Below are 16911 nucleotides of genomic sequence, written 5' to 3'. Positions count from 1 at the left end.
CTCCCGTCCCAGCTGTGCCATAGAGTCACTAGGGGACCTTGAATGGGCCCCTCCCCCTCTCCGGGCCTCAGTTTACCCCTCTGTAAAATGGGAGGGTTGAAGTGCTTCTCCAGTTCCTTGCAACGCCACGAAAAGAGAAAGAAAGTAAAGCTGCAGCAACGCCAGCTCTTCTAGAGTCTCAGTTCTGGGATTTTTGTTTTCAAAGAGGGATTTTTTTTTTTTTTCTTGAAGGAGGGAGCCATGGAATTTGACCGGAGATCAAATTTGAGAGGCCAACAGCCAGCCAGATCCCGCGAACCCACGGTGGGGAAGGCCGGGCTCGGCTGTGGGCGGCCGTGCCCGCCAGGCTCCGCTTGACATGTCGGGTGCCCAGTGACCTGGCTGTGAACGCAGTGGGCAGAGGCGTGCACCGTGCCCCCGACGGAATCCAGAGGGCTCTGGAAAACTACCCGAGAGGTTTCCGGAGGTCAGAAATGTGGGCAGAAAATGAGATCCGGCTTTAAAAAAAACCAAAAACCAAAAACCCAGCTGGCTCATCCTCCAGGGAGATCGGGGGCCTGTGAGAGACCTGGGGGAACGCCGATGCTCGGTTATCTTTGAAGAGCTCACCCAGGGCTGATCCGTGGCAGCTGCTGCAGACCCAGCCTGACGCCCTGGTGGAGGTGCCGTCTTCCCCCACTCCTCCTTTCACGGGAGATGACGGGTGACGCTAGGGGACATTTTTGCCCAACCTGCCCAGTGGGTGCTTTGGCTCCTCCCATGAGAACCCTCAGCTCCTACTTGCTTATCGTGAAATGTCACAGATATCGTGGGGGCTGGCTTTTGCTTGGTCCCTGCAACTGCTGTACTGGGGACACTTTGCAGCTTATGACAAGGAGCAGAAGCTCAGGGGCGACAGGCCTTCATAGCAGCAGGGAGTGGTTTGCTGGGTGGTTTGGGCAGATTGCTTTCCTCCCTGGGCCTCCGTTTCCTCAGCTGTAAAACGGGGGTAGTGACACGGACCTGCCGGGTTAGTGTGGAAATTAGGTGAGACTTGGGGTCAAGGCTGGAGACGTGGTAGGTGATGGCGTCAGACTGCGCCCACCCCACATCCCCATCGTGAGTGAAGCAGGCAGCGTGTCCCAGGGTGCCGCAGACCCACGGCGGGGCTGACCCTCACCCGGCCCGTCTCCAGGGAAATTGGGGACAGGCTGCCATTTCTCAAGGTCACCTGGAACCCGCTGCTGGAAGGCCCTGGGTAGCCAGCACGATGGATGGTGCTTCCTCTTCGTCATCTGAGCCCAGGGAGTACAAACCTCCCGCCGGAGGCCGCCTGGGTTTGCTGGCAGGTTGTGGTGGCAGGAGAAGCAGCCGACGGGCCCTGGGGACATCGTCATTGCAGCTCAAAGGGTAGGCTGGTAGCATCTTCCGTTTTCTGTCCTGGGCAGGAATGGAACTTTGGTCTGAATGACGGCGCCCCGGGCGCCACTGTCTCTGCACCCCAGCCCGGCCTCCCCGGTAAAGTAGGCCGAGGGTGTGAGCTCGGAGCGGCAGCCTGCCGCACTGGCTGACGCTGATTTAGACACGGGGAGACTGGGATAATGTACGAAATGATGGAAATTTCTCCAGGGAAAGAAGGAAGAGAAGCTTAAGTGCCCAGATAATTATAAAGCCTGGCGTGGTGATTTATGGCGGGCAGGCGGGCCCCCTCCCGTCTCAGCCCCTTGTCCCCGGAGACCAGCAGGCGCTGTCCAGCACCCAGGTTTGGCCGTGTGTCACAGGGACGGAGCCCCTTGGTGTGCTGGGCCCCGACGTCGGCTATCGGGGTGACGTCATGGAACTCTGACGTGCCCCCCACCTGGAAAGCTGAGGTCTGGGAGGCTGAGCCCCTCACGCAGCTCTAAATGGTGGCGGCCAAGCCAGGCTAGCCAGTGTCCTAAACCCCAGAACCCTCCCTCTGCCCACAGCTGCATTTGGGGCCTCGGGCGGGCAGGGCCTGGGAGGCGGCCCATTAGAAAGGTGACAGGTCAAAGCAGGGTGGCAGCTATCACTGCTGGTGCCACAGGAGGGGGACAGCCAAGACCACAGAGTTGGGCAGAAGTAAGAAGGTGCGTTTTCTGGCTTGGATCTGGGGCTGCCCTGTACCTAGACAGGAGACTCCAGGCAGGCTGCCTGGACAGTGCACCGTTTGGGGCCTGACCTTGGGTGGCTTCCGCTGGGGACTTTCCTCTGCTGTGACCACACCCATCCCCCCCCTCCCTCCTAAAATTCCCGGGGGATGTCCCCAACAGCTTCTGACCTGCCCAGTCATCCTCAAGTCCCCTCCCTGCCACACCCAGACCGTCCCGAGTCCTTCCAGTTCTGCTGTCTTTCAGCATCTCGCCGACGCCCTCCTCCACCCGCCGGACGGTGCCCGTTGTCTTGCCCACCCAGGCTCCCCTCCAGCTCCTGGCTGCAGTCCAGCCTCCCCTTCATGGGACTCGAGAGGCCCCCAGCAACCTGCCCTCCCCTTCCACGGCACCATCCCCCACCTCTCCAGACTGTGACGCAGCATCACCTCCTCCTGGAAGCCCTCCCTGCTCTCCACATGCCCACTGCCCTACAGACCCGTTGCCCTGGGAGACTGGGCGCCTTGAGAAGGACAGGCCAAAAGCACCAGCCCAGCACAGGGCAGGCTCTTGGGGAACAGAATCCAGAGATTGAAACAGAAGAAGAGAAGGCTGTGCACCAGCTCCCTGAGTTCCGGGCCGCACGTAAGCCATCAAGTGCGCCACTGTGGCCAGGGGGTCAAGGCGCTTGGAGAAACAAGCGGACAGAGTTTACTTTTCTGCCTTCACCAGATACATTCCCTTTTAGGTCAAATCCGGGGCTTGTGAAACCACACCTTGTCACAAATGGGTGTGATGGCGCCGGACGGACAGGCCCAAGCTCTGCACCCTTGTGGGCGGGTGGACTGCGGGGGTAAGGCGGGGCCAAGGGGAGCCACGCTTCTTCCTGGGGGTTCCAGCTGGGAAGACCAGCTGGTAGCGGTGCCCATGGGGCTTGTGGGCCTCTTCCCCGAAGATCACTGGGTGTGAAAGGCAGGGGTCCGTCGGCCCATCAGATGTCATCGGTGCGTCTTGGCACATTCTGTTTAGTTAGAGTAGATATTTCCAACTCACAGATATTCTGCCTGGTCCTGCCCCTACGTTGTCACAGCTCAACAGGGGTCCCCTTCCTCCAGGGGGTGATGACAAAGTGTGGGGCCCTCTCACCTCCCCGCCCCCGGCAGTGGCTGGTTTCTTCCAGGTCAGCCCTGGGCCTGCAGCCCCTGGGTGGGACCCGCTGCAGCCCTCGTCTTCCCGTCGGTCACCCCTACGGGTTGGTGGTAAACAAGCGTGTTGGTGCCCAGCACCCTCCCAGGGGCCTGGCACCTTTGTCCCGCTATGGAGGGTCGGGAGCAACTTCCGTTCAGCCCTTTTAGAAGTGTACCTTGGGGAGATCACTACTGACCAGCGTGCAGGGGCCTCGGTAGCACCCGCAGCTCTGTCGTCGGCCTGCTGCAAGATCTTGGGCCAGTCTCTCCCCCGCTGTGAGCCGGTTTCCCCACCTGCCGCACCATCTCTTTGACCTCCACCTGTAACGTTGGGTGGTCTCTGGGAGGTTTGGAGGGGCCAGGTATGGGGTAGCTGCTTTGGGCGTGTGAGAGTGTTCCTGGGCTTTGAGTTGGGATCCTCTGCCTTGTGAGGAGGTCACATGGTGGCAGGTTCTGTGGCTGTTCAGAAGGGCACCCCAGGGTGGAAGTGCTTCCAGAAGGGCAGAGGCCCCTCCAGGAGGGAGCTTTACTATGTGTTGAGTCCCAGAGAATGCAAAAAAAAGGGTTGCTGCCTCTTTCTCCTTTTTTCAGTTTTCCAGAGTCATGTTAATGAGCGTCTATTCCTTTTGCAACAGAAAAACAAAATTTGAATTACAAAACTAACCACCTGGCCAGAGTGAAACTGACCCGCCCAGATTCTCACTGCATGTTTTCGCCAAAGGAGAGGTGTTAACACGGGGCACAGGCGGTCACAGTGAGGGCAGCACCGTCATCCTGGTGCATTTTGGCCATTTAAAAGGAGTAGAGGCCACTTAGGGGGAGGTGGTGCTCTGATGCGGGGTCCCCCCCCCCCCACCAAGAGGTGGGAGGCAGAGCCTGTCCTTACGTCTGGACATCTGGACGCACGTTAGGGATGTTCCGAGTCTGATGCCTGGAAACGAATCTGTAGGGAAAGCGGACCTCTGTTTTGTCGTCACGCTAGAGCCAGGCCGTTATTTTGCTGTTCCAGACACCGCCCTCGTCCATGACAGACCCCATGTAGCGGATGTACGTCTGGCAATGGCTGGCTTTTCCGGAACCGACTTGGCGATCACCCTGGTGTTGGCGGTTGCCTTTTGTGAGGACCTACTGTGTGTGCTGGCCAAGCTCTTGGGAATTCCGTGTTCATTCATTTGCTCTGATGTCAGCTTCAGGCGGTAGGTGTAAACGGCCCCTTTTTAAGATACAAAACTGAGGCTCAGAGAGGCCAGTTTCCTGAAGACCACACAGCCCGGAAGGTTCTCTGTGGCCTGTTCGTGGGCTCCTCCCCAGGGCTAGCAGGTCTGCCACTAGAGGCTCTGTCGACTTGAGCTCACCTGCACCCTGGCCGCACTGCCTGCCCTGGTAGCCGTCGGCTCCCCAAGTCCCTGCTGGAGCTATTTTGGCCCAAGTGAAGTGGCAGAGCTGGGGACCTACCCCTGGTGTGTGCATCTGGCAGCTCAGGGAGGCTGGAGGACGTGGACCAGAGGCTCGCTGGCCGACTTCTGACTCCTCCTGACCCATCTCGGGCCCCTCCGAGGGCTTGGGGGCCTGGCACAGCATTGCCCAGGGCCAGGTCCCAGCGCTTCCCACGGCACCTCTGCACATACATTGAGGGGTGGTTTCTGCACGACTCGTTAGCAGCTGGTGTTTGCAGGGAGGGTGTTTCTCCTACGTGTGACCTCTGAGAGAGGCCAAGTTGAATGCTGAAGACCAGTGTGGACAAGGCAGGGCTGAGCCCTCTGGGGGTGCGGGTGGGCTGTGTGCCGTGGGCCTGGGCCCTGAAGCTCGGCTGATATCAGAGTTCCTGCTGGCGGCTCAGAGCCTCCTGCCCGAGGCCCGTGCTCAGCTGTGTCCACGCAGGCCCCAGCCCTGGCAAGTTGGCCAGCTGTCAGACAAGAGGCAGGGAGAAATGTCTCCAGGCACCAGAGTGCAATGACTTGTCTTACGTCCTGGAAGTGCCCTGGGGGGTGGTCGGCAGTGGACGTGACCATCTGCTGAGCCCCGCTGTGCGTGGGCACAGCACGTGCGTTGTCTCCAATCACGCGTGTGAATCTGAGGAGGTGACCTCACTGTCCCTTTATTACAGATGAGGAGACAGGCTCAGAGACGTGAAGGGGCTTGTCCAGGGTCACGGGACAGAGCTGAGATGGGAACCCAGCGGCCTCCAGCCACGCTGTAGATGGACGCAGGAATGCTCCGCAGGGCAGGGGCAAGGAGGGGCCGGGGTGAGGTGGGGGTCAGCCTCTGGGGCATCCTCCTGGGCCCGGTGCTGGTGCCAACAGACTCTGCCAGCCTCCCTGGGCCAGAAGCTTCCAGAGGACAGAACCGCCTCTGGTCAAAGAACGGCCAGATGGCCTGGGCCAGCGCTGCCATCCGGGTGGCCACATCGTGGGGCACGGGCTGTAAGCAGTGCCGGCACCCGGGTGATTCTGGGGCTGGGAGAAGGGAGCATTGTTACGAGCCAGCCTTGGGTCTGGGACTTTTACTCTTGTCACCTGTAATGTCACAGCCCTACGAGGTGGACAGGCTGTCCCACATCACAGGGTAGGAAACTGGGCCAGAGAGGGCAGTCCTGTGCCTGGAGCCACACAGCAAACAGGCAGCAGGTGTGGCTGACTCCCCCTCACTCCCACTCCCCCACAACCTGCCTCATAGATCCTGGAATATGGGGGGCTGCCGTTCGGGGTTCACTAGTGACCCTGAGACAGGCTGAGGCCCCTGGCCACCCTTCCAGCACACGATGTGGGCCGGCCCATCGAGAGAGGGCAGGCTTGGGAGGCTCAAGCCGCCCCTCGGGGGCGCGATGCACTCCCAGGAGAGCTTCAGAGGCTCCGAGGGCAGGTGACGCGCCGTGTCCGACGGGAGCACGCAGGCGTGGGGAGCAGGCCGAGGGCGCTGGTGTTGCCAGGTGCCTCTTTGTGCCAGGTGCCAGACCAGGGAGCCCAGAGGGCACTCAGCCTGGTGGTTCCGTGGTTGCTGTTGGGCACGTGGGTGAAAGGATCCGGGGGCGCTGAGTGTCCCGGAGAGAGGGCATCCTGTAAACGCTGCCGTGGGGTCAGACGTGGGGGATGCTCCCTGGCCCCAGCACGGTCCCGTGGCCGGCTGTCCCGGTGAGTTTTCTAGCCATGGCCACGTGTGGCTCCTGTGACTTTCAGGTCCAGCCAGGGCCCCAGAGCCGCCCCTGCCCCTGCAGCCGGAGCTCCACTCACCCGTCAGGATAGAAACCCTGTCCCCGCCGGGTGCGTGCAGCAGGCGTGGGGCAGCCTGCGGAGCGGCCGGCATCCACCTCCCCTTGCTCTCCTCTGCTGAGCGTGGCCTTCTGCTGTTTCCCGTCCCGCAGCTCCTGTGCCCTGGAAGCCTGATTTCTGACGCCAGCGTCAGCTAGAGGAATATCGACCTAGGCTATCTGCAAAAGGGGGGCCTCTGCGGCTGGGCCTGTGGGGTTCACCGTGCCGCCCACAGTAGTGTCCCTCTTGAGCGCCAGCTGGGCTGTGCTCGCCGTCCAGAGGGAAGAGAGTGGGTGGGAGTGCCATCGGCTCCCCCGTGCTGTTGGAGGGTCCCTGGTCTGTGGTCTCTCCTGGGTGGGCCCCAGAGCTGTTGCCCCATCGCCCAGGTGAGATCACTGGAGCTACCCCAGCCCAGGTGCCGCCCGGGAGGGGCCGTCAGAGGGATCCTCACCGGGCAGCGGGGATTCGTTCAGCCCATCGCACTGTCGGGAGAGACAGGGAGGGAGTCCAGCCGTCCAGGCAGGGCTGCGCGGCCTCAAGGCCATCCTTTCTTAATGGGGTGGCGGGGGGGGGGTAGGTGCACCCCCCAACGTAACAGGATGGTGACGTGCTCACCAGAAGCCCGTGCAGGCTCCGTGCGGTGGTGGCAGCCAGGCCTGGGCTGACCTCCTGGCCCCCAGCTTCTCTCGGAACCTGCACAACGCTCTGGGCCGCAGACCTGGTGGTCCCCGTACTACAGTCGGGGAACCTGAGGCCGCGAGAGGCGCTGGGCAGCGTGTGTGTGGGAGGCACCCAGAGCTGCGTGACTCGGGGTCCTGAGGCCACGCCGCGTGTAGACAGGGTGCAGTGGGCTTCCAGGTTCCCGTCTCCGTTTCCAGAAGGTGGGGTCTTGCTGCAAGCTCGACCCAGCGTCCGGGGTGGGGGGGCTCGAGCACATCCTTGGGAAGTTGCCAGCAGGTCCCCTCTAGCCTCTGAGCACCTGACGAGTCCCACGCGTGTCCCAGAGGTGCTGAGCCGCCTGGCGGTACCTGAAGAGACTCAGCCCGACGGCTCCCTGCCCGGCGCCTGCGCAGCTCTCACCCGTCCGCAGGGAGCTCAGCCCCGGTCCCCAGGTGACAGGGACGCGCTCCTGAGAGGACCGGCGTCTGTGGGAGCCGCACACCTGCGCCTGGGCGCAGGCAGGAGAGCATGGGGTCACCAGCACGCTCCCGGGGCCTTGGCGCCCGGACCCACCTTCCTCCCGGCCACCCCGTCACACGGGGCCTGGGGCAGAGGCCTGAGAAAGGAGCGGGGCCTGGGTAGCTGCCCTGACTTTCCTGTGAGTCCAGCCGAGGCCCAGCAGAATTCCCGGTCATGGAGGCTCAGACCTCCGTCTGGATTTGCTGTTTTGTTGTCACCGAGGACGAGCCATCCCTGCTTTGGGAGAGCCTGTGTGCCTTCGGCGGCCGGAGCCCGGGGCAGGGCTTCTGGGCCTGTGCTTAGCCTTCGGGGCCTTGGTGTGCACGGTTGCTCGGTCCTAGGGTAAGCCCTCACTGGCTCATCCGGGAAAGACCCAGAGTCGTGTCTGCACTTTCTGTTCCTAGGTATTGGGCATTGTTCGACGAGCGAATGGGGACGTTTCCATGCCTCCTGGGTGCCGGGCACCATGCTAGCCCTGAGGGTCACACCGCTGCCTAAGAGGTGGTCCCTGCCGCGGAGCTACCTGCCTGTGGGGAGACAGGGAGTGCGAGCGTCCGTGAGCTGATTTCAAGGGACCCCCAGCCTACCGCTAGAGCTGACCTATGGCTCCCGGTCCAGGAGGCCCCCCTGGGGGGGTGACCTAAAGGATGGGTAGGAATTAGGCCTTTGATGGCAGGCCAACATTCTGGCCCCAGGGAACGGTGGGTGCCAGGGCAGGGCCGGAGTGAAGGGGGCAAGGGTGCCATGAAGAGGCGACCTCGGCCTGCCAGGAGCAGGTGCCTCGAGTCTCGCCAGCCCCCTTCCTCTGCAGACGCTGGAGGTTGTGCGTGGCTGGGCTGCAGGGCAGCCAGCGGTCGGGGTTTGAGTGTAAGTCCAGCACCAGGGGTGGCAGTGGGGCAACCAGACGGTCAGAAGAGGTTTTCTTTGCGGTCCTTCGCCTCTAAGGCCCTTAACCTCTGGGCGCCGAGGCAGCTCGTCGGCAGCATGCAGCAGGCTGGGCCCATCTGCAGGTGCGGCATGAGGGGGTAAATGAGCGGTGTGGGGAGAGGCCGCACTGAGCCCCCACTCCGTGCTCGGGCCGTGAGCCACCAGACCTGCTGAGCTGACGCCTTGGCCACTTTATTTCTTGCAGAACATGGCTGGTCCCAGAGCACCCCCGAGAAAGTGCACACCTGTCGTGGCCTTCAAAAGACGCTCCAGGACCACACGGCCAGGTGGATGGTGTTTGCCCTGCATCTGGGTGGTGAGGCAGCCCAGGAGGTGAGCAGCCTGGCCAGGAGGGGAACATGGACCTGGTCTTGGGAGACCCCAGCAACAGCCCCTTCCTCGCGGGCCCCAACCTGCAGCCAGCCGAGCCCACCCTGCCCAGAGTTCCCGAGGGCCGGGCTCGGCCCGGCCCCCGGCAGGTGGAAGAGATCCCACTCCGGCACCAAGAGCGAGGGAGTAGAGCAAAGGATTCCCTGTCCACTCTGGTCCCGCCAAGCCCCGCACCTGCCCTGTGGCCCGATTACGGCACTGGCCGGCTGGCCTCCTGGATGCAGATGGAATCAGGGAGGCCCCACCCAGTTCATTGGCACAGAGACTCCCCTGAACCAGCTCTGTGCTGTCAGTGCCCACGGCCCCCAGCCCACCTCTGACAAGCTGTCCAGCTGGGTGGACTTCTTTGGTGCCCTGAGCCTCGGTTTACCCGTCTGTAAGACTTAGGCAGGAATACCTCCTAGCAGAGTTCGGGGGTGACAGCCTAGAGCACCCGTGGCTTCGGTGAGGGCCTGGGGGTGGGACACAGCCTTTGCCCCTGAGAAGCAGCAGGGTTTATAACCCACCGAAAGACAGAAAACTCCCCAACGTGGCGCTCGCCTGGCCTCCTCTTCCTTCGCCGGAGCTCAGCAGGGCCCGGCCTCATCTATTCGTTACTTTGGGTTTATTGTGCTGGGTGCTGAGTGAGAAGAAGGGGTGGGTCGAGGCAAAGCCAGCTCCTGCCCCGTGCAGCATGGGGACTTGCGGCAGCCTCTGCTCCAAGTGGCCAGGGGGCTTTGTTAGCAGCATCTCTGAGGCAGCCAGGAGGGTTTCAGTGGCCCAGGAACCCAGGCCTGCTGTGGCCACGTGGCTTCGGGTCAATTTCACAGGCTTGGGGAGGGCGTGGAGGTGGCCCTGTTAGCGAGGACGCTGACAGAGGTGGCAGAGTAGGGAGAGGCGACCACTGTGAGGCCTCAGGATCTTAGCAGCTCTACGGGTGGTCGTGGGTCTGTTTGCACATCACCGGGACAGGGTGCCCACCTGCCTGGGGGTATTCCAGACCCCCGAGGTTCTCTGTCAGTGTTACGAAGCGTCTCCTGGGACAGCATCTGAGGGCTCATGGGAATGACCACACTGTAGCAGAAGACTGAGCCACAGCCTAGGGTCAGACTGCCGGGCCCCAGCCTCACCCCACCTTCCCTGCCGTGTGATCGTAGGGAAGCCATGGCCCCTGCCTGGGGTTTTGTTTTCTCATTTGCAAAAAGGGTGTCCCTACTTCTCCCTGCCTCCATACCAGACACCAAAAGCAGAAGGGGATACCAAACCTGGCTGAGAAGCGGGGGTCTGGCTCGGGGCCAATCACAGCCCACCACTTGCAGAGATGAAGCCTGCTACGCACACGGCCCTCACCGGTCGTATAGGCAGGGTGGGAACTAAGGTGTTATTTGTTTTCTTTTTTGTTTATGTCATGCCACATTAGAAATATATATGTGAAGCGGCTTAGAGCAATGTTGACAATGCAGAAGGGTAAAAATAAACAGCCGAGGAAACTGGGGCAAAGGGAAAATCGCAGGTAGGCCTAGAGAATCCGTGTCATGTAGGTACCTCCCAGTTCTGTCAGTTCAGCTCTGAGCTTCCTAGCAGCCAAAGCAAAGAGGGAAAGACTGTCCCTTGCAGGAAGTGCTGTTTAGGGAGTCCTGTCTCAGCACAGCGATGCTGAGAGAGAGCTGCCTGGTGCAGACACTCAGGGTTACCCCAGGGGCCCCAGTGAGGCCGGGCACAAAGAGAGGGAGGGAGCTCCCTCATGCTCAGCACAGCTGCACCCCTCCATCATCCTGAGCATCTCACACCTTGTTTCATTTAGTTCTCCCAAACCCTAGAAACCTAGGTTGAGAGAGCAGCAGTGAGGACCCCCAGCCCTGTCTGAGCCTGACTTTGACCTTGTGTCTCTCCATCCCCCAGATCTACATTCTTGCAGTCACACCTGCTGCCCCTTGGAGAAGGTGACCCCAGAAAACCAGGGTGTTTCAGCCCCAGTGTTTTGGGCACAAAGTCACATTGATGCAATGGTCTCCTGGCCGGTAACGTCCCCCTGCGAGGCTCTGAGTGACCCCTGAGCTGTGCTGGGCCTCGTGGAGTCTTAGGGCAGGGTGGGCCAGAGCCAGCAGGGTACAGATGCAGGGCGTGCACCCTGCACACACCCGGGGGCTCCTTCCCAAGACTTACCCAGCACCTCTCTCTGCTCCCAGGTCTCACCCCTTCTTCCCGGCACCCTGGTCCCTGGCTGACATCTGGAGCTTGGACGACCGTGCCACCCTCAGGTCAGCGCAGCATTTCGAATGTTGAAAACCAGAGCTCCCCACCCCCTCCCTCCAGACGCCACCCTGGGCTGGGCACGCCTGAAAGGACACACGCACGTGCACACACGCCCGTGCGCACACGCCCACACGGCCTCTGGAGGATCGCTGGGCGGGTACTTCTCGCACATTTGCTCAGGCTCAGCTGCGGGCGCTCCCCCCCCGCGGCTCTGCCCTCCCACCAGCCTCTTTCTGCGGTCGAAGGACCAGGGTCAGTAAGGAGTGAGGGGCTCGCCCAGGTCTCACCCCAGGAAGCTGGACCCGTGACGTCTTCCCGGCTCCCCCTGCACATAAGTTGAACGAAGCCCCCTTTGCAAGGAGGCAGCCATCACAGGGCTTTGTGGTGGGAGGGCTTGGGCCAAGCGCTGGGGACCAGTGACTACCGGGCAGAGCTCAGGGGCTCGGCAGGTGAGGGGTCCCAGCCTGCCCCTCCGCCTCATGCCCTGATGGGGCTGCGGTGCTCAGAGTCTGCTGGGCCCCCCGCCCCCGCCCCGCCCCGCCCCCAAGCGCCAGCCCGCCGTGCAGACTGTCAGGCCCACTTGGCTGCTTGCAGCCTCCTGGGGAGTCTGTGGGGCCGTGAGGGTCGGGGCCAGACTGGCGGCGTCTCCCTCCCCTCTGTTGCCATGGCCAGGGGCAGACCTGCCTCCCAGGGCTGTGTGGAGAGGACCCGGGACCCCTCTGCCATCTGGGTCTCATGTGTTTACAGGTCCAGCTTGCCCGCCAGACTCCGCAGACACCGCCCCGGGGCTTTTGTGTCTGCACGCAGGGCATGCGCCAGCCGGTGCCCGAGGGTGGGGTGGGACGCGGTTAGGGAGGGGGGAGGTCCCCCCGGGGACATCAGGGACAGAGGGGAAAGGGGGACATGAGGGGGTATAGCATGGGAAAGGAAGAACAGAGCAGAGGCAGAGAGCAGGGCTGGGCACAGGGAGAAAGGAGACCCAGCAGAGACTGACCGCGCGGCTGTGTCTGGGAAGACAGGGCCTTCCGGGCTTTGCTCAAGGCCGTCTAGCGCAGGTGCTTTTCTCGGCGCCCGCCGGGAGATCCCCTCAACGTCCCACGGGCAGCGGCAGCCTCCTGGGTCCAGATGAAACGTAGGCACTGAGAGGTGCATCCCTCACACAGGCTTGGGCACCCGAGTGTGAACCGGGGACCGAGCCCCAGGCCCTGATGGACACACGCAGGCCACGAGGGCACGTCCCCAGGAGTGGGGAAGGGCTCCCGGGACAGGGCGCTGGTGGCTGTGTGAAGCGGCCGAGGTCCAGGACATGCCGTGCGACGGATGGGAGATGGGGCCGGTGCGTACAGCTGGGGCTCACTCAGTGCTCGTCCAGCGCCTGAGGAACCACCAGGACGACCACACAGCCCGGTCACCGCGAGGACGAGCGCGTGCCCGGGGCTGGCGGGGAGGGCCGCCCCCTCCGTGTGTGCACACCCTCGTTCCGCCTGGGGCCATCCTGTGCACCCAGAAATGGGAGCTCGGGGGCTGGGAGCAGCCCAGCTGCGGCCTCGTCTGGGGTTCTGGAGGTTCTTTGGGGGCCAGGCGAGCCCTTTGGGCTGCTGGCTTGGGCTGGGGGAGCAGTGAAGGGTTAGGGGGACAGTGACTCACTTGGTGGGGGTTGTTTTTGCACCGACTCGTAATTGTTCTCCTGTGAGTCTGCCCGGACTCGGCCCAGGACGGAAGAGGTCTGGGCCTGGGCGGCGCCCCGGCCTCTTTCCCTGCCCCGGAGCCCTGGTCCTCACCCACTTTGGGCTGCAGACGGGAGCCACGTGTGCCCAGTCAGCACCCCGTGCTGGCCAGTTTTCTGAAGGGAATTGTCCCTGTCCTCCCTGACGCCCTGGGTTCCTGGGATAGAGGCTACCCCGTTCGTTCTTTAGGAGTTGGCGCGAATGTGGGTTCACGGGAAATCAAGGCTTGGGCGGTGGGCCCCCATCACCCCATGGCAGAGCCACGTTCAGAAGCTGTACCTGCTGGGCCTAATACGGCCCCGTGTGCAGAGCCAGAGCCTGGAGAAGGGGCCCCACGGCGATGCCAAGACGTGACCCCCATCTGCTCTGCAGACGCACACGTGGTACCTAATCCTTTCACCCGTGGACAAAGGGGGCCTCCAAGCCTAAGGGGCAGGAGTTTGTTCTAACATCAAACATCCAAGCGTCCTTTATTTAACCAGACAGAAAAATTAAGGCCCTAAATACCTGGCACTTGGTCTTTTTTGGTCCCGGTGAAGACACTGACAAAACGCAAAAGGCCGGCTTCCGCTCAGGGCTTAGCTGTTGGCGCTGAGCAGTGCTCTCTGGCTGGGTGCAGTGGACCCCGGACGGGAGGAGGACAGGGGCAGGGATGCCCACCCTGAAAGCCACACCTGGACCAGGTGACTTGGCTTGGTTGGCTCTTGCGAAGCACTTTCTGTCCTGTGGGCCGGGCCCCGAGCCCACGCTCTTCCCACGCAGGTCAGTCTTCACGACAGCCCTGCCAACGGGCATCTTTCAGTGCCACTTTCCTATGGGGGCTGAGGCTCAGGGAGGTCAAGGGCCAGCCCCGGGCCACTGAGCCAGGAGCGAGCTGCCCAGCAGGGGAGGTGGAAACACCTCCGGGCTCTGGGAATGCGTGGCGTCCCCGAGGTGTCGGGGCTGCCACACATCCTGAGAGGCCGTCTCCCTGGGGGGCAGGCTGAGCGGGGGCTGGGGGAGGGCTGGGATGGCCCCCGGCGTGGACTAGAGGGTTTATAAGGGGTCCCCTGCTGGAATGAAGCCAAGAGGCCCTCAGACCCAGTGACGCCGGGGCTGCTGCCCGTGCAGCCTGGGTTTCCTGCCCCGGCCTGAGCTGAGCTGGGTACTTGCCTTCAGACGTTTCCCCCGCCAGAGGCCTTGTTCCCCAGAAGCTCAGCTGTGTCCAGCCCTGGCTGGGGAAAGAGCAGGCTCCCACTCTGTCCCCCGGGGCCCGGCTCTGAGCTGCCCTTCTCCAAGAACACGGTGCCCGCTCAGCCTGGCTGGCCTGGGAGAACGGGGGAGCCAGAAGGCCCTTGGCCGTTCACCCTGAGGAAGGGGAATTGAGTGTCTCAGGTGGGGGCTCCCTGGGGTTACGCAGGACAGGGGGCTCTGCTCTCTCCTGGTAGCTGCGTGACCTCAGGCAGGTAGGTGGAGACGTCTCTGGGTCTTCGTTCCCTCATTCCTGTAACGCCAGGGAGGCCGACGATGGCTGTGCTGGCGGTGTGACTGTGGGGAAATAACTTAGCCTCTCTGTGTTCATTCCCTCACCCCCAGATCAGGTTGTAACGAGGACTGACGGAGCTACCCAGTGCGATGGGCTTGGGTCAGTGCGTGGAGCGTTGCGGGGGACAGCGTGTTTGCCCTTCCCCGGTTTCCGACGGGGAGTGTGTGCCCCAGGAAGTGCCACTATGTGTATTTGCAGCAGTATCGGGCCAACAGGGATTCCAACCCCGAGCCCTGTGGCTGGGATGCTCGCTTTTCCCCACTGAGCTCCCCACCCCCGTGGGGCAGCCCGCAAGGAGCAGCCACTCCTGGGAGAGGTCTTCGGTGAGGACGGTTGTTTGGTTCATGCCTGGGGAGTTGTCAGTACAGCTGTGGTCACACAAGCGAGGGGGACAGTGGCTCCAGCGCTCAGTGCCATGCTGAGTCACCAAGGCTCCCCCACCCTTTAGAAAAGGCACTGGCTCCCCCCAGTTCCACTGTCTTGTTCCTTGACCCAGGCCCCGCACCGGCTCCTGACCTGCCCGTCTCCGTCAGAGCGCAAGGCCCGGCTGTGCCCCCCGGTGCGTGAGTAGCATCTCCGCTGACGGTTGCTTTTCGAGGGCCCCACTGCTGCCCGCAGCCTGGGTCAGTGCACGGCGACCCCCTGGGCCTGTCTACCCGTCTTTCAAGTGGGATTGGTCTCGATCCTGGGTTTTCGCCCTGCACAGGCCGGGAGGGATGGCCGTGGCTGGACCCAGAGCATTGCCTCTGGTCTCCGCCTTACATCTGGGGTTCTGAGTGAGATGCTGTCTGCTGGGGCCGTGCGGAGGGGGCTCCCCAGAGGGGGTGTGAGGCGTGCAAGCAGGACAGGAGTCTTGAGGCTTGGGAAGTGGCCGGTGCTGCAGGGGGTCGGGAGGGCCCTGGCCCTGCATCCCTGGGGTGGGTCTTCCCCGTGTCCCTCGGCAGCCGCCCCTGTGCCCCCTGCACTGGACAGGAAGGAGGTGCTGGCCTGGACCATGGGGTGGGCTGTGCTGGGACGGCCCCAGAACACAGGACGGCGCCTCAGGCCACCTGGTCGAGGCTGCCCCGCCCTCAGGCCAGTGAGGACACATACCCCGTCAGTCAGGAGGGCATCAGGGCCGGTGTCTCGGACATAAGCCTTCCCAGGGACCGCCCGGAGCCCCCCGAAGGGCTGACAGGGCTTCTGGCAGCGGGGTGATTGTCACCTCGGGCGCGAGGACGGTTCTGAAGAGGGTGCTCCCTGCGCCTCTCCCTGGCCCAGCCCTCCAGGCAGGGCTGCTTCCCAGGTGGACTTCCTCATCCTGCCAGGCCGCCCTGCCCGCCTCGCCGCCTTTGTCTTCCTGGCGCCGTCCGCCCTCTTGTGTGCAAGGCTGAGGCCCGGCGCAGGGAGGGGACCGCTGCCCTCTGGCCCCGCGCGGCTTTGGCCGTGGCCACCCCGGGCTTGGCACCCGCCGACGTCTCGGTGAGGCGTCTGGGAGCCCCGACCCTGCCGCCCCAGACCTCCCCGCTGCAGACCACCCCCAGGAGAGCCATTGTGAAAGCCGCAACCCCGGAGGGAGTCCCTGGCGGCCAGTGTGGACAGTTCTAGAAATGACGGGGCGGAGGGAGTGGACCCCTGGACACGCCGCGCACGGAGGCAGCCCCGGGCCTCTGCCGGCCTTCTCACCCCCTTTCCTGCCTGAGGGCCTCGGGGCTCCGGGCCGGGCTCCGGGGCTCCCGGTGTTCAGTCGGGCTTCCAGTGCCCCCTGTCTTTAGGAAGCAGGGGCGGGGGCTTCCTGGGGGAGGCGAGCTCCCTGCGGAGCGAGGCGAGGCGGCGGCGCTCTGCAGCTGCGCTTCCCCTGGGGCCTGGGCCGCAGAGCGGGATGAGCCTCAACGCCCTCGCAGGCCAGACCCTGCGACCTCAGGCCCCCAGAGCGCTGGCCAGGCCGGGAGCACCGTCGCCTCCGTCAGCGCGGAGCCCTCTGCCTCCTGCCGCGCCCGACAGCTCCCGGCGATCACAGGGGAAGCGGCGTGCGGAGCAGCCCCGGGGCGTCCAAGGAGTCCTGGCTGCAGGGCCTGGAGGGCGGTCGAGAGGAGACGCCACTGCCCCAGGAGCCAGCCCAGGGCAGGGCCCCGGCGGCCGTGGCAGGTGGACGGGGAGCCGCCAGCACCAGCGCTCGCTGGCAGGGCCCCGCGACAAGGTCCTCCGAGGGCCGCCCGTGTGCTCTCTGGAGGAGGTTCACGGAAACGTCCGCGTAAAGAATCGGGTTTTGAGGAAAGCGCATGGTTTCACAGGGACTGTGCCGGTTTCTCTGGCAGTATGGGGCGTGACAGGTGGACTGAGGGCAAGTTCTGCCCTGTGTTCTCTGGGTGACCAAGGTCAGGTTCTCGCTGGACAGCACACGTGTAGAAGAGCGCACAGTAGGGC

At 63.4% G+C, this 16911-nt stretch overlaps 1 protein-coding gene across 11 annotated transcripts in view; it reads left to right on the top strand.

Moving 5' to 3' along the window:
• LOC112394695 (uncharacterized) overlaps positions 1-16911 on the top strand; it is a 39438-nt gene that overhangs the window by 16086 nt on the left and 6441 nt on the right. For 9 of the 11 annotated variants that reach the window (XR_003002188.1, XM_024737590.1, XM_024737586.1 and 6 more), the window contains 2 exons: positions 8834-8961; positions 11187-11258. Coding sequence is in view for 10 of the 11 variants with exons in the window: in XM_024737590.1 (XP_024593358.1) it covers positions 8834-8961; positions 11187-11258 (200 nt within the window). In the remaining variant the exon portion in view is untranslated. Of the gene's footprint in view, positions 1-552; positions 663-4283; positions 4471-8833; positions 8962-11186; positions 11259-16911 lie in introns of those variants that run through there. The other 2 variants (XM_024737592.1, XM_024737593.1) reach the window with 2 other exon arrangements.

This window comes from Neophocaena asiaeorientalis, unplaced genomic scaffold, assembly GCF_003031525.2.
Source record: "Neophocaena asiaeorientalis asiaeorientalis breed wild unplaced genomic scaffold, Neophocaena_asiaeorientalis_V1.1 scaffold242, whole genome shotgun sequence".
Lineage (NCBI taxonomy): Eukaryota > Metazoa > Chordata > Mammalia > Artiodactyla > Phocoenidae > Neophocaena > Neophocaena asiaeorientalis.
Note: the sequence above shows the minus strand (reverse complement) of the source record. Positions and strands in the feature narration are given on the sequence as shown.